At 37.4% G+C, this 16820-nt stretch overlaps 1 protein-coding gene across 2 annotated transcripts in view; it reads right to left on the reverse strand.

Annotated features, from left to right (window-relative positions):
- The window catches only part of RMI1 (recQ-mediated instability protein (DUF1767)), a 314057-nt gene that overhangs the window by 213179 nt on the left and 84058 nt on the right, over positions 1-16820 (reverse strand). For both annotated transcript variants that reach the window (XM_089807777.1, XM_089807778.1), the window contains exon 4: positions 1265-1404. In XM_089807777.1, coding sequence (XP_089663903.1) covers positions 1265-1404 — 140 coding nt within the window. The remainder of the gene's footprint in view (positions 1-1264; positions 1405-16820) is intronic.

The raw sequence follows: 16820 nt of genomic DNA on the forward strand, positions 1-16820 counted from the left end.
GCAAATGTGATTCAAGCACCCAGCATTGTTATTAATAAAACATCAATTAAGATTCAGCAAAGCATAGCAATTAAAATTTTAAATAAATCCAATAAACAATCAAATAAGACAAAATTGTCTTATTCACTTTTCATTATTCACATGAAATATGTCATTGATAAATATTTAGAAGGAAGAAATTAAAGACTAAAAGGCAACACTTTAGGAATGAAGCAACGATAATTTAAGAGGTGGCAATTAAGTTCAAAGGCAGTGATTAGTATGCTAAGGCATGGACGTGACCATTCAAAAACTGTCCCTCTAAAAGATGCCTCTCTTCATACAGACATGAGGATATAAAGAGAGAATGGGAAGTAAGATCAAGGGGGGAATATAAAAGAGAGGTGAAAATGTACGAGTTAAGGACATAAGTCTTAGAGTAGCTCATATCTGAAAGATATTCACAAGTAATAAGTCTTAGAGTAGCATATGTCAGAAAGATATTCACAAGTAATAAGTCTTAGAGTAGCATATATCTGAAAGATATTCATGACTAATAAGTCCTAGAATAGCATATCTCTGAAAGATAACAACAGCGTATGAACTCAGCAGATGGAGATTCAGAAGGGGGAGTAGGATTTTTTTTTTCTCCTTAATCTAATTCACAAATATATTCAATAGACAATTAATATATTCAGCAATTCATCTCATCTGGAATATAGGAAGTAAATCCATGATAGCAGGACATGTACACCGGAAAGATAATCAGATCACCCATCAACAGCATCATTACATAAGGCTGTGAGAATGTAGTTACATATTTGAACATTATAGGCCACATTATCATCTTATATTACACACATTTAAGGATTGTAATCAGTAATAGAAATTAATTGCTGCAGCCAAAAGGATCACATTATTACATATTCGAACTAGCAGTGATATATTATAAATAGTAAATACATAATAATATTCATTCACTTAAGTACAACTGCCTAAGTCAGAAATAATTGTGATTGATAAATTATAGTAGATATTGGTTATTAGTCTTGAAATAACACGTGGTCATCCTTATTACACAAAAATAAAAGTGATATCAGGAACTGAGAGTTGTAAGAATTTGGCTAATTGTCCCTTAATCCCCTAGAAATCTAACAGGGGACATTACAGGGTTATGAAGAATAGTGACAACAGAAAGTCATAACCAGTATTCATGTGTTTTAGCTTTTTATATAAGCATATTCTGAAAAAATAAATGTGTTTTAGTAAGACACAATTTCCAAACCTGGAGAAGATGACTGAGTCAATGCATGCGCTATTGGCACTGCATCATTACTCACTGGTATATTATTTGAACATTCAGGTGGCCAAGCAGCAGCAAGTGCTCTTGAAGATAAACTTAAAGTTTCTCCACCTCTTCTATTACTGCAAGGAAAAGAAATGTATTAACATTTATTAAAAACTTAGGTATTTCATTCAAAATACTAATGAATAAGAAGCTGATATTGGAGAAGAGAAAATAACCCCATAAGATCCAAACGACTAATTGATAATCACATCAAAGGATAAAGAAATCCACAAGTTCAATGTCAAGAGTGAGGAAAACAGCAACAACCTCTAAATATGTTAGTTTTGTCACTGAACATGAGGATCACCCAGTTGCAGTTTCTAGCTCCTTGGTGACCCCAGCAATAGGAACTAGAAACATTAGCTTTAGAATCAATCCTAATTCTCTGATTCTAATGCACCTTGACTGCAAAGATTCACTTATTGATCCTGTGCTTGAGAGAAATATTAGTCTTAAAGAGGAGGCATATAGTAAGCCCATATGAATCTCTAGATTATGAACAGAATATTTGTTATTAGATACGTAAAACCAAGACAATCCACAGACTACAGAATTCATATTTTCATCCGCATAATTATTTACATCATTTGTCTGTCTGCAAAAATTGAGAATCTGTCTTTTGTTTATGTCATTACAAGAACTTTGATACTACATTGTCAACAAAGGTGTGAACAATTTCCTATTTTGCCATTTTTTATCTACAGATTCAGTATGGCTGCATTCCCACACTCATGAATATACATATCCATTTAAAATACATACATACATACATACATACATACATACATACATACATATATATATATATATATATATATATATATATATATATATATATATATATATATATATTACAGTTAATGGGTTAAGAGATGATAAGTTTTAAGAAGGAATAAATTTGACCAACTTTGAAGGTAGACGTGAAACTGAACTTCGAAACTTTGACAGAGCCTTCGAGAGGAATTTAGATATAGCAGCTGCGGTTTATGTTGCATTGTTGGGTGTTGTTTTATCAATTGCTGGTGTTTTTGGTTCTATCTAGGATTTTGGTCTCCAAGAGATCGCTTGCACAAATGGCAAGTACCATATTTTTTGTTTAAAGAAAATATTATGTTAACAAAGTGTTCGTACACTTAACCTAGCAGAAGGGATAGCACAGAAAACAGGTGACTTTGGTATGCAGAGGCTTCTTTATGGGAAGACTTCAATAAAAAAACTAGAGGTAGCTGTGAGCAATGTGACAATGCAAGAATGTATTCTAGATATCCTCTCCTTTTAATGTTGTGGCAAAAGATGGATTTAGGGAACTGCTGCCTCCAATTCAAGATTTAAATATTTTTGTTCCCATGGAGGCTAAAAACATATTCTCTCTGACTGATTTTAATATGCTGAACATTTGCCAAACTTTATGCTACAATGTTAGACATGCAGTTTTTTAGCAATTAGCAAAAGTCAAGCTTTGATCTCATAAGCAAGACAGATTCAAAGGAGACTATCAAACCAGTGACCACATTTTCCTACTCCAGCCTATTATTGAGGAGGCTCACCAGTGCTCTCATAGTCATTTGTCATTTCAAAGACTTCAAGAAGACCTTTGACTCAGTTCAGAGATACTTTTACCAACGATGTGAGATGCAAGCACTCTAGACTCTTGTTGCAGCTGCTCAAAATCATTATGAGACAATTATTGCACAACTTCATACCTCTCATGGTCTCTCCAACTTTGTGAGGAAGACAGTTTGAGACAAGCAGGAGTTTACCCTCTCTCCAAAACTCTTTAACATCTACACTAAGGAGTTAAATTAGTTTCTTCTGCAACATACTCATATGGGTGATGGTTGCATTTTACACAAGTTAGTTATCACCAACAAACTTTTGTTTGCGATGTGCTTCTCTTCTCTCAAAACTTGATGCCCTTGCTCACTGTTATGAACCGTGCTAGCTGCTGGTCAACCTTAGTTGAACTAAGGTCATGATCTTTACCAACCTCCAAACATTTACTTTCCGAGATCCAATTCTTTTACAAGGAGGCAGCTTTGGAGATCACATCAACTTGCATGCACTTGCAGATCCAACTTTTTGGTCCATCATTCAACATGAAACCTATCTCACATTCACAACTTTGCAAGGGGTGTGCCTCTCTCTATCTCGAAACATCAGTATTCACAGATTCACTGCCAAGACATCCCCTGAAATCTGCAATTGTTTAATACCATCTTCAAGTCTACAATCTTGTATGGGTCCAAGGTTTGGGAACCTATCTTGGGATTTGTTAATCACGTACAAATTGAGAGGATCCAAATTCTCATGCTACAATTTGTTATTTAATGACCCAACTATTCCTCAGAGCATTGTCCAGGCAAATTTGTTGCCCAATGTTGACCTACAATTAGAATCAGCTAATTTTAATTTTTTTTCTTAACACCTAATGCACCCCCTAAGCATATAGAACTCACCAAACTATACTCTACCTAGGATCTGGATCATCAACCTCAATGTTCATGTTTTACTTAAAGCCCATCAAAACTGTTTTAAATAATAAATGACAAATCAAAAAAAAACAGTTTAAATTCCCCCAACCCCTTACTTCTTGAATTTGAATTCAAATAAAATAAAATAGTGGCAGAAGTAAATTTATTTGAATTTTCGGGATGTATCAAATTTTTCTAAGCATTTTGAAATATTTCATGAAGTGCCATTGGGATCAGCCACATCATTCATTATTATACAAGGGGAATTACATAAGTTGGCAATATTATATGCTTTCCATGTTTTATTGTTTTTTTTTTTAGCAAATGCCAATACATTGTTCGGAAACTTATAAAGAAAAGGGAAATTAAAACTACTGGTATTTCATACCAATTCCTGAACTAATGTTGAAGCCTGAACTGACATATCGAACCACAAATATAAATTTCCTGACCCGCCATCAGAGCCCAATCTGCAACATTGGACTTCGCTATAATTTGATGTAATGTGAAGAAGGTGTAAAGTAAAAATTTAAAAGGATGGCATGTAGTTTGTTAGTTCCACAACAGCTATCAGACCCCGAAGTGGTTTAAAGAATAAATATACCTTTAACAACTATTTATTTTTCTGTTATGTGTAGTCATCTGCATAGTCAAATTTTACAATTCTATAGATTATAAATATATCATTATTCTAATTTGTTATAAAACATCTAAAGAAATGCCACTAGAATATGTTGACTAAAATATTTTCTAAATATCTTGTGCATATACAATTTGATAAGCAAAATAAACAAGGTAAATATAATTATCTTTTAAGATTAGATTTAAAATAAGCTATGAAAAATTATTTTATGTTAAATTATTTACAACCCTTAATGAGTTATCATAAATTTGCTTATAAATAGGAAACTAGAAAAGATACATAGATCACTATTTATCTTTAGATACTTCTCCATATAATAATGGATACTTATTTAAATTTTTAACTTTATATTATAAAAAAATAATATATCTTTCACGTCAAAAAAAAAAATTTCTCAATATTATTTTAAAAATAAAAATTTCTACTTTTAACACAAATTATGAAAAAATGAGTTATACCCAATTTCTCTCTTTTTTTTGCCAATAGTCTACTAATTCATGAAACTGCAAAACACAAGATAGAAAAATGAAGTCGTTATATTTACAAATGAGCACTCTTGTGATAGATGAGCACCATGATGATGATCTTTTCCTTGAGGACTTTCATGCTCTCAAAGAGGCTAAAAGGATTATGAGTCATAATTATTTGCAGTTGTTACCAGATCTGGATTTCCTACTTGAAAGAGACTACTTATGATGCCTTGAGGGGAAAGGAGGAGGTTGACGAGCTCACCCATGAGCTTGAGGTGATTGTAAACTCTTTGGAGTATACTCAGTTTGCCCTCCAAGAGTCCCATTCACGTTTGGATGAGGTTAGTGTAGAGTTAGAGCGTGTACAGTCTACACAAACCCCAGATTGGGTTCAACTGCATATAGTTGTGGATGCTAGTGAGTTGACTTCCATGAATAGGGATGATGGAAGTTGTAATGTCCCCTTCTCCGCACTAGGTCTTACTAGCGCCTTGTTGGTCTATCTTTCCATCCGATTAGGCTAAAGACATTAATCTTGAGGATGTCAATAGTCACAAGAGTTTATTTGGTTTCGTTGGGGAAATATTTAGGTGGAGTTACTCTATACTTAAGTCACTTCATTTATAAAGTTACTTTATGAGTTAAAGTCATTTTATAACAAAGTAACTTGAGTGAGTAGAAGACGAAAAATGACTTTTATTCCACATTGCCTAATTATTTGTACTTCCCCTCACATCAAGGTTATAAAAGCAATGAGCTTCCTTGGGATTGTCACCTTGAAAATATGATATAGATTAAAATACAAAAGGTTGCTTAAAATGTGACTAGATATCTAAAGAACGAAACCCCTTGAGATAGTGGAGAAGCTGGACGTAGCTCCAGCAACTCATCTAAGGCTTCATTCATAAACAAACGTGGAGCAGTACTCAGTGTTTCATCATAGTGTGGACGACATTCAAAAGTAAGTTATTCCACAAACGCTTCCGGGCAGAAATTTGTTGGGCTTAACTAGGTGTATCCAAGTCAATCCGCCAGGTGATTATGAGTAACCATTTCTGCTATCAGAAAGTTGTGAGGTGGTATTGCAATAGTAGGCAAGCCAACTCCTACTGTGACATCTTGGAGTGTCAATGTTGCACGTCCTTACCACAGAATGAGAGGGGATAAGAGGTCGACTTCGCAGAAAGGAAACCACAGGCAGACTTGCGAGTAGCACCAGGAGAGTAGCAAGTCCGTGTAACACCAATCCAGTCAGAAGCATTAAAACGTTGAGATAGACCTCGGAAGTCTAAACCAAGTTGTCTGTCACGGACTCTATCCAATGATATGGGTTGTGTGAGGTAGACTCTACACTACAACACCAAGTGCCTTGTTACTTGTTTATATTTGTTTATTTAAAATGTCCAGTTCTTTAAGTACAGTCTCATACGTGCATTTATTGAATATTGTCGTTGAACGATTATATAAAGTTTAACTCAAGTCAATGAATGTTCGGTTGAATATATTTGAAAAAAAATATTGCAAAACTCTACGGCTCTTGACCATTTATGCTATTATATTATTGTTCCATCATATTGCAGCAAAGTGAGAAGTGTTGAGGTAGAACCATGACCAACATTTCTAACCATAGGTTAAGTCTGATTAGAGGCTATTGTTGTTGCTATACGTTTTGGATTACTACAATGGTCTTAAATTCAAAAAACTTGCCAACTTGTGGGTAAACTATTGGAGTTGCGAGCTAGTTAAGATAGGAAAAATGTTTGATAGGCATGAATAGGAAGCCATGCAATTTCAGTCACATCTGACCTAAACAGACAAGATCTTCAGACTAGATTGATATTGAGGATAGTTACACAGTTAATAAAAAGCTAACCTTTGAAACAAGCAGCTAAACTTTGAGACAAGCATACAGGTTGAGCAGGGTGAACAGGTTGAACAAGTTGCACAGGTACATGTCAGTCAAATGGCTCATGATGCGAATGAACAAGAACAGGAAGTGAGGCAAACTCTGCGAGCTATTATAGATGGACAAAATAATATCGCTACTCCATTTCAGCAACATACAGGTGCTATGCAGCAGCTAGCTCCGACACACAGGAGAGCACCGAGTCATCACAGTGGAGGTGATGGTGTGGCATGATCACCCTGAGCTGCTAGGGCCCCCACACAAAACACTGATAGGCCATTAATGCCCATTTTTGCTAAGAATAATGCCAAGGAAGAGGTAGCCCAACCTGCAGCAGCAGGCTTACTTTCGCATAATGTTATGGCTATGTATGATGAATGTTGTAGGGTAATGTTGTTCATTGAGTGCATACAGGACAGGTTTAGAGGTTTGGTCAAGGTCCTTAAACCAAACACTTTGGATGATGCTATTAAGATCGCACATGATTTGTACTCACTTTCTTCGATACTACAGCCTCCTAAGAAACTTTACAAGGGGTCTACTTCGATCTAGAAGAACAAGAATCAGCATAGGACTTCCGCCCCAAATCGAACTTTGAGACACAGTATAAACTGAGGAAGAAGAAGCTATGCTTCACTTGTAGGGAGCCATGGACACTAGATCACAGATGCCTTGGCAAGGGCAAAATACATTATGTCGAGGTTCTTTCGGAAGAGGAGGATGAGGAGCAAGGAGGCAGTCATAAGTAAGAAAGTGAGGAGCAACCTCCTAAAGAAAGGAAGAAGAAATCCACTCCGGGACAGTCCCCTATAATAGCTTTCTTTTCTAGTGATCCCACAGGTCATCCCTTTCATTTGAAGGGCATAGTTAGAGGGCAGCGTATTGTGTGCCTTTTAGATACAAGTACATCACATAATTTCATAAGCGCATGCTGGTTATCAAAGAGAAGGGTACAGGTTGATGATATACTAGAGTTCGAAGTTAGGGTAGTGTCAAGACTCTCGATTCACTTTGATGACTATCTTCTCAAGGCAGATTTCTATGTGGTTGATTTGGATGGATTAGACGCCATGTTGGGAAGGTAGTGGTTGCACACTATTGGCATCCACACAATTGATCAAGATGCAATTAGAATTCTTACAGGATGGTCGACAAGTGATTCTCAAGCCCATGCATGAGGGTGAACTCGGAGTGATTTCAGCTCACAGGATGCAAGATATTATGAGGCATGATGACATTGAGTGGGCAGCGCACTGTTTCATCTTCTCTACGACTACATTAGGTTCAAGACAGCAATTTCACTATGACATTCAGCTGGTGTTTGATAAGCACAAAAGGGTTTTTGAAGACATACCCCCGAGTATTCCCCCAGACAGAGGGTTTGGGCATATCATTGAGTTAGAGGAGGGTGCCAAACCCATCATTAGCACTCGTTATCATCACCCCAGGCACTATAAAGAAACAATAGAAAGGATGATCAAGGAACACTTAGACATGGGACATATCAAACCCAGCTATAGCACTTTTGCTTTTTCGGTAGTTTCAGTAAATAAGAATGGTACTCTTTGCACGTGTATTTATTAGATGAACTAGATGGGGAAGTCTATTTCTCAAAGAGGACCATTAAGAATAAGTACCCTATTCCTCACATTGATGAGTTATTAGATGAACTAGATGGGGAAGTCTATTTCTCGAAGATAGATCTTCGATTTGGATACCATCAAATACATGCTTGCGAGGAGGACCTGCATAAGACAACTTTCAAATGCCACTACAGACACCATGAGTTTTTGGATACGTGTATTTATTACCATGCTCTCAACAAGAGGACCATTAAGAATAAGTACCCTATTCCTCACATTGATGAGTTATTAGATGAACTAGATGGGGAAGTCTATTTCTCGAAGATAGATCTTCGATCTGGATACCATCAAATACATGTTTGCAAGGACCTGCATAAGACAACTTTCAAATGCCACTACGGACACCATGAGTTTTTGGTTATGCCACTTGGGTTCACTAATGCGCCAGCCACATTTCAGTCATGTATGAACCACATTTTTAAAACGCAATTGTGCAAGAGCATGTTGGTGTCCTTTGATGATATCCTAGTTTTTAGCAGGACTTGGGAGGGGCATTTGCAACACCTGGATGAGGTAATTCGCATTATGGAGGAGCATTCATTGTTTGCGAAGGAATCGAAGTGCAGGATCAGATTGACTAAGATTCTTTACCTCGGACACGTGATTGGTGCAAAGAGGGTTAAGGTACACCAGGAAAAGATACAAGCAATCCTAGTTTGGCCACCTTCGAGAAATGTATCAGATTTGAGAGGCTTTTTTAGTCTTTGTTCTTATTATAGGAAGTTTGCTAGAGGCTTCTCTCAAACAGCAACTCCCCTCATCGATCTCACACAGAGAGGGGCATTCAAGTGGACGGATGATGAAGAAGTAGTCTTCGATAAGCTCAAGAAGGTAATGAGAACATGCTCAGTTTTGGCACTTCCCAAGTTCTCTCGCACTTTTGTTTTAGAGTGTGACGCTTCAGGGAACAAAATTGGCACAGTTCTGATGCAGGATAGACATCTAATAGGTTATGAGAGTCGAAAGCTCAAGGACAGTGAGAGATTGTACTCCACCTATGACAAGGAAATGCTAGCCATTATGCACGCTTTAACCAAGTTTAGGCAATACTTGGTGGGTGGCAAATTCAGAATTAAGACGAACCACAATAGCGTGCGATATTTCTTAATACAGAAGGATCTTAATGAAAGATAGCAAAAGTGGGTAAGCAAGATTTAGGCCTATGATTTTGACATCGAGTATGTCAAGGGTAAGGACAATATAGTTGTTGATGCGCTTTCCAAGAGACCTTTAGTAGTAGAGTGTTGTGCCATTTTAGAGATATCGGCAATTGGAAGTCCTAGTTACCGGTTGAGTATTCCAAGAATACTCAAGTTTGTCAGATAATGGATGGGCAGCTCCAAGGCAACATGTACAAGGTAATCGATGATTTGATTATTTATAAGGATAGGATCTACTTCGTGCCAGAGTCTAAGCTCAAAGTCAAAATTATGAATACTCTTCATGGGAGTCAACCAGAAGACCTTTTCTCTGTACATGATCTCCCGGTGGTCGTTTCACTGCACGCACCTCAACTAACAGCAATCTATCACATAGAATATGGATGGGGCCTTCGCAAGGTGCATTCGAATCTCTCTGGCTTGCTTTAGTTCTACGGAAAAGTCTGTCTTGGATACTCTTCATGATGCACCATCAGTTGGACACTAAGGTTTCTTCAAAACCTATAGGCAGGTCAGAGAAAGGTTTTTATGGAAGGGCCTCAAAGATGATGTCCTTCAGCATGTTAGAGAATGCTAGACTTGTCAGCAAAACAAGTCGGAGCACGAGATCCCAGCCGGATTATTACAGCCTCTACCTATTCCAGCACAAAAATGGGAGAGTATCTCCATGGACTTCATTACAGGATTGTTGAGAATGCAGGCAAAGATTTCATTTTTGTGGTTGTGGACAATTTGACTAGATTTGCTCATTTCTATGCTATAGCGGCTGACTGGTCGACCTCTCATATAGTCGAGTTGTTTTTTTGTCTACATGGTCTACCTCAGACCATTGTGAGCGACAATGGATAGCAAATTTCTCAAAACTTTTTGGCAGGAATTATTCAGAATGGAAGGTACGGAATTAACACCCAATACGAGTTACCACCCACAAATGGACGAGCAAACTAAGATAGTAAATAAATGGGTCAAGGGTTATCTCCAGAACTATGTAGCGGTGCAATAGAGAGCTTGGGTTGAACGGTTATATTTAGGGGAGTATTGCTACAACTCCTATCACGTATCCATTTGGATGACACCATTCTGAGCTCTCTATGGCAGCGAACCTCTATCGTTCGTAGATCTAACCTTACAAGACAGTAGAGCATTGCTAGCTGGAAATTCAATACGGGATCAACAGGCCATTCTCAGATCTCTTTGGGAGAATATCCTACAGGCTTAGAATCAGCGGAAGATGTATGTTGATCGCCACCGAACAGAGTGGAGTTTTGAGTTACGTGTCATTGTTTGCCTTTGTCTCCAACCTTATAGGTAGAGCTCCTTGAAGAAGAGTGGATCCAAGAAGCTTCAGCCTAGATTTTATGGTCCCCATCACATTACCAGGAGGGTTGGAGAGGTTGCTTATGAGCTAGACTTGACAAATGACAGTAGAATCCATAATGTTTTTCACGTGTCTTGCCTCAAGATGGTAATTGGTCAGCACGTAGTACGTTTCGTTGGGTTACCCCCACTAAAAGAAGAAGGGAAACTGGTTCTGGCTCTAGCCGAGGTAATTGAGATCAAGGAGAGGAAGCTGCGTAATAGATCCATCAAGGAGCATTTAGTTCGCTGGAAAGATTTTCCATATGAAGATGCCACTTGAGAGGCCGAATCAATCTTGCAACATCCTGCATTGAGATTGCTTTAGGGCAAGCAATCCCGGGAAGGGAGATCTATAATGTCCCCTTATCCACGCTAGGCCATACTGGCGCCTTGTTGGTCTACCTTTCCATCTGGATAGGCTAACAGCATTAATCTTGAGGATATCAACCAGTCACAGGAGTTCATTTGTTTTGTTGGGGAAATATTTAAGTGGAGGAGCTTTTCTATAGTTAAGTCACTTTATTTTCTAAAGTGGATTTATAAAGTTACTTTATGACTTAAAGTCATTTTATAACAAAAGTAACTTAAGTGACTAGAAGACAAAAATGGCTTTTATCCCACATTGCCTAGTATTTTGTACTTCCCCTCACATTGAGGTTATAAAAGCAATGAGCTTCTTTGGGATTGTCACAATGAAAATATGATATTGATCAAAATACAAAGGGTTGCTTAAATGTGATTGGATATCTTAAGGACAAAACCCCTTGAGATAGTGGAGAAGCTGGATGTAGCCCCAGCAACTCATCAAAGGCTTCATTCATAACCAGACATAGAGCTCTACTCAGTGTTTCATCATAGTGTGGACGGCATTTAGAAGTAAGTCATTCCACAAATGCTTTTAGGCAGAGATTTGACAGGCTTAACTAGGTGTATCCGAGTCAATCCGACAAGTGATTGTGAGTGACCATTTATGCTATCAGAAAGCTGTGAGGTGATATTGCAATAGTAGACAGGTTGACTCCTACCGTGAGGTCTTGGAGTGTCAATGTTGCATGTCCTTACCACAAAACAAGAGGGCATAAGAGATCAACTTCGCACTGAGGAAACCACAGGCAGACTTGCGGGTAGCACCACAGGAGCAGCAAGTCTGTGTAACACCAATCCAATCAAGAGCATTAAAACGTTAAGACAGACCTCAGAAGTCTAAACCAAGTTGTCTGTCACAAACTCTATCTAATGATATGGGCTGCGTGACGAGGAAGACTCTACACTGCAACACCAAGTGCCTTGTTACTTGGTTTATATTTGTTTATGTAAAATGTTGAATTCCTAAGTTCAATCCCGTACATGCATTTATTGAATATTGTTGTTGAACAATTATATGGAATATAACTTGGGTCAATGAATGTTCAATTGAATATATTTGAGAAAACATACAGCAAAATTTTGAGGCTCTTAATCATTTATGCTATTATATTGTTGTTCCATCATATTGCAGCAGAGTAAGAAGTGTTGAGGTACAACTATGACCACCATTTCTAACCATAGGTTAAGTCTGATTAGAGGCTATTGTTGTTGCTATATGGTTTGGATTACTACAGATGTGATGAGGATGCAGCTACATCCATCTGTGACATGACTACAATAGCTACAAATGAGATGAGTGAGCCGGTGGAGGATAGTAGAAAGCTTCTTGTTGTATCATATTCTCGAAATGTTTGGTCCATTGACATGTGATGCAGGGCAGATTTTTTATTGCAATTGTGATGTAGAGGTGGATTTAGCTGTGAGATGTGTGACAGTTCACGACACCACTACCTCGAGTATCATCTAGCTGGGAGGTTGATTCTCATGTTGGGTTTTCCTCTTTGGAAACAATCCTGTTACTTTATCTTATACAACTAGTAGCGATATAGAGTTGGTAGTGTCATAGTTTCAAAGAGATCAATTGTGGATTGCAGAGGAGCAAGTTGATTGGTGCAGGAGCACCCAAGGATTGCTTGATCAATCCAAGTTTTGTTTTGTGTGTGTGTGCCTTTAGGGCATTTTGATTGTGTTTTACATAAGGTCATGTGCACCCTAGTAGAAGTACAATAGGGTGTGTATGGAAGGGTCCAAGGACACTTGTAAGTGCAACTGTGGATCAGCAAGATGTAAAAGTCCTTGATTGCATAAGCATGATGATGACATCATCATGAGGTTAGTAGGGTTTAAGATGGGTTAGCATGATGTTTTTACTTTAGTTGAGGTTTGTGGTTAAGTTTGGAAAGCATTGGAGTTCATTTGGCTAAGTTGGGAAAAAAGTTCCCAAAAATGATGTAAAAGTTCCATTGTGCAACTTTGAAAAGTTGCTTGAGCAACATTGTCAAAAAGTTACAACTCGATGGAAAAGAGCCCTAAGGGGAAAACAACCACCCTATAAAAGGCATGCCCTAACCAAAATACAGGGTTGGAGACCCATTGTATGAATAGAAGTTCTGAACATTGGAGTTTTTAAGTGGTTTTTGGGCAAATTTTGCACATTTTCATAACATTGGCTAGTTAAAGGATTGAACTTGCTACAGTGACACTTGGTGTGATTAGTTTAGATGTTTTCGTAATTTTGTGTGGCATTAGATAGGAATTTTGTATTCATTTACTTCACTTTTGTAAATAGTTTTGTTCTTGCACTATTGCTGGTTTTGTCCAGGCAATTGGCAAAGACGGAGTTCTAACTCACTTTCCCACCATCCAAACTGTACGGCCTCTTGGGAATAGTGAGTAGACTCCATGTACCTTCAATGTGGAGAAGCTTGGGCCCTCAAATGCAAAGAAGCCATTTTTAAAGTCTTTCCCTAGGCAAGCCTATGGTGAATCTGACTAGGAAAGACTAAGGAGAAATCAGCATAACTTGCAGAAGTGGATAGCTAGCCATGATTACACTTGGAGATTGAAGATAGGAGTCTCACCAAGGATTCTAAACGTCCACAATCGTTGACTTCCTTGTCTTATTTGCAAATGTGTTATTTTTAATTCCAAACAATAGGGCTAGGTTGGCTTCCACTACGTTTCCTTGTCTTTTTCAAATATATCCTTTTCTCACATTGATGGTTCGATAGTTTTTTTTTATTTCAATGGCATTTCCATCCTCTAATTTGCCTTGTTGACTATTCACTGTAGGAGGGTGGAGATAAGTCTTCTGTTCGATTGTGTTGTCTCGCTTGGTGGTAGTGATTTTGCCCAACTGGTTATTATTCCCATCCACTGGTATGAGTTGTCTTTTTGTTCTGGTTATGTCCGCTTCAGAGGTGATAGTGTTGTCATATATGCAATGATTTGTATACGACCTGGATGCTCCTTAAACAAGTTGAATGCCTTCGATATCTGGTTGTTTGCCTTAGATATTTTTCATCGATATCTTTCTCCTCCTCCCTTTTTAATATGCACGAGCCCGCACTTGCTAATGCCTCTACGTGGATGGGGACGTGACCCTTAATTTACTTAGGTATTAATTGGGTCCTTTCATTATTATATTATAATGATTGTTCTAAAAAAAGTTTGATGTTAGTTATATTAGATTACATAATATAACTAATTAACTTATAATTAATAAGTCTTTAATCAATTTCTTATAAATGTTCTCTTATGATTTTTATAGATTCACGAAGTGTTTATATTTATTTATATTCTGACTATACATTATTGGGGGGATATTACATACAAACCCCCTTTATTAAAAATATAGGAATGCACGAGTTGATTTATCAACATCTGCACAAAGTATCACATTCAACATCTTAATGATTTAGTTGATCATATGCTTACCAGAGACCACTACATGCTATTTGATTGTCTTGATGATCAATGGTGTATTGAAAAGACTATGTACCATGACAATTTTTCTCTCAGCTTAGCTAACCAGCTAGCAGTTGGAGCTAATGATACTTTTAACACACTATCAACAATATACAGCATGCTCATAGGAGATTTCTTAGATGAAAGGCTTATACATATCATTGAAAATCATCAGTGATGTGCATATGGCCAACATGGTAATGTAATAAGTGTATCTGAGAAGGCAATTTATACCTACTAGGGATGGCGTGCAAGCTGAGGGTCTCTAACAATATTCTTCATCAATCTTGATGTCACAAAGGTTGGGAAACTTTAATAAATAAACTAAGTTACCAGTTTGAGTTTGGTTCTAAGTTCCACTTCAAAGAACTGGTTCACCAGTACAGAAAAATTTTGGAAAGGGATTTCGATTCATTCATATAACATGTACAAACTATATATATACATATATTTCTGAAGCCTAGAAGCATGAGTTAATATTAGTATGTCACATAGTATCATAAAAACATAAGATTTAAACAACAAAAACACTATAAACTTTACAACTTGTACTCGTAGCATCATGAATTGTGATCATACCATCATATATTTCAAGTTCAACTCGTGATCATACCATCATATATTTCAAGTTCAACGTCAAAGATTCGAAACATTAAAATTATATCATAACAGTAAGTTCAAGTATCATTGTTTCAAGTCCAACTAATGGATTAAAAATGAGAATTAAAAGCCAACAAAAGCCTTTCATTTCCACCTTTTAGGGTCAAGGATGTCAAAAATTTACAAAATTTGCCAGAAAAACACCACTCTATTGACGTCCGCAGGAGCCAGATTGTTAAAATTTATGCCATGTTTGCTCAGGTTCTCTTTTCCAGCCTGCCAATTCAAACTGGGTCTTTGGATTTCAAGCCTTGCCCAGACCAGCATGTGAACTGCACCAAGCCTGGGACCAGTTTGTACCCAGGCTGGTTTGGCAGGATCTAGGGGCAAACCGGGATAACTAAATAAATCATAAACCAAGACTTGAGGCACGAGCTACATATCCAATGGTGAAAATGCAATGCTAATGCATGTATGCTCCCAATTTTATTTGCATTTGTACAATGTATAGAACACATGAAAATAAGTATTACAGGTCAAATCAAATTTCATCTAATCAAGGATTGCTTGATATGCTCAACACAATGGAAGGAGAACTGAAGAAACAGTGCAAATAGTTGATCTTGTTTGGTTGTTGAAATGCACGTTCCAAGACTATCCGAAGTGTTCATATAGTTTCAGAAATATCTATAAATTTCCCATGCTTGATGGAATAAAGGAATGTATGAGCATTTTGAAAAAGTTCCACAAACATCATTGACCTCAAAGTGGTTATGAGAATGACTAAACAGGCCAACAAGCACTCAAGGTGAAAGCCATTTGGACTCTAATATAAGACAAGGGAGAAATGAAGATGCTATTAATGATGAGGATCCTAGCACATTAGGGAGATATTCATCAAACACAAGTTCATTAGGAAACACATTTACAAGGACATCTGAAAAGCATTTTGGTGTCTCTCCTTTACCTAATTACGAACCATTTTTTATTAGGAGAACAAGATATCCATGATATTTGGACAAAGCACACCAGAAGTTGCACCAACGTTATGTAGTAGTGGACTCAAGACAACAGTCAAAGTTCTGGCATTGACCTTTCAAGTTGAAATTGTTGAGCCATTTTGTGGTACAATATGCTTGTGTCACAGAGAGAAAAGAGGAAAGTTGTCTGAGGAATTCTACTTCCAGTTCTTACCCAATCAAATGGAATATGGGGCAGCACCCTCACAAACTCCTGCTATCTACTCTTTAGATTCAGCATCTGTCTGTCTACTCATTCAATTGGAAAAGCCAGCTACTGGTGAAGAAAGGGGTTTAGTCATATATCATGGTATGGCGCCTATTTTGGGGAAGGAGGCAATGACTTAAAAACTACTTGCCGTTTTTCTTACACTTCTAAAAGATGAAT

This window comes from Cupressus sempervirens, chromosome 10 (assembly GCF_028749045.1).
Source record: "Cupressus sempervirens isolate cs-2001-9-10 chromosome 10, ASM2874904v1, whole genome shotgun sequence".
Classification (NCBI taxonomy): domain Eukaryota; kingdom Viridiplantae; phylum Streptophyta; class Pinopsida; order Cupressales; family Cupressaceae; genus Cupressus; species Cupressus sempervirens.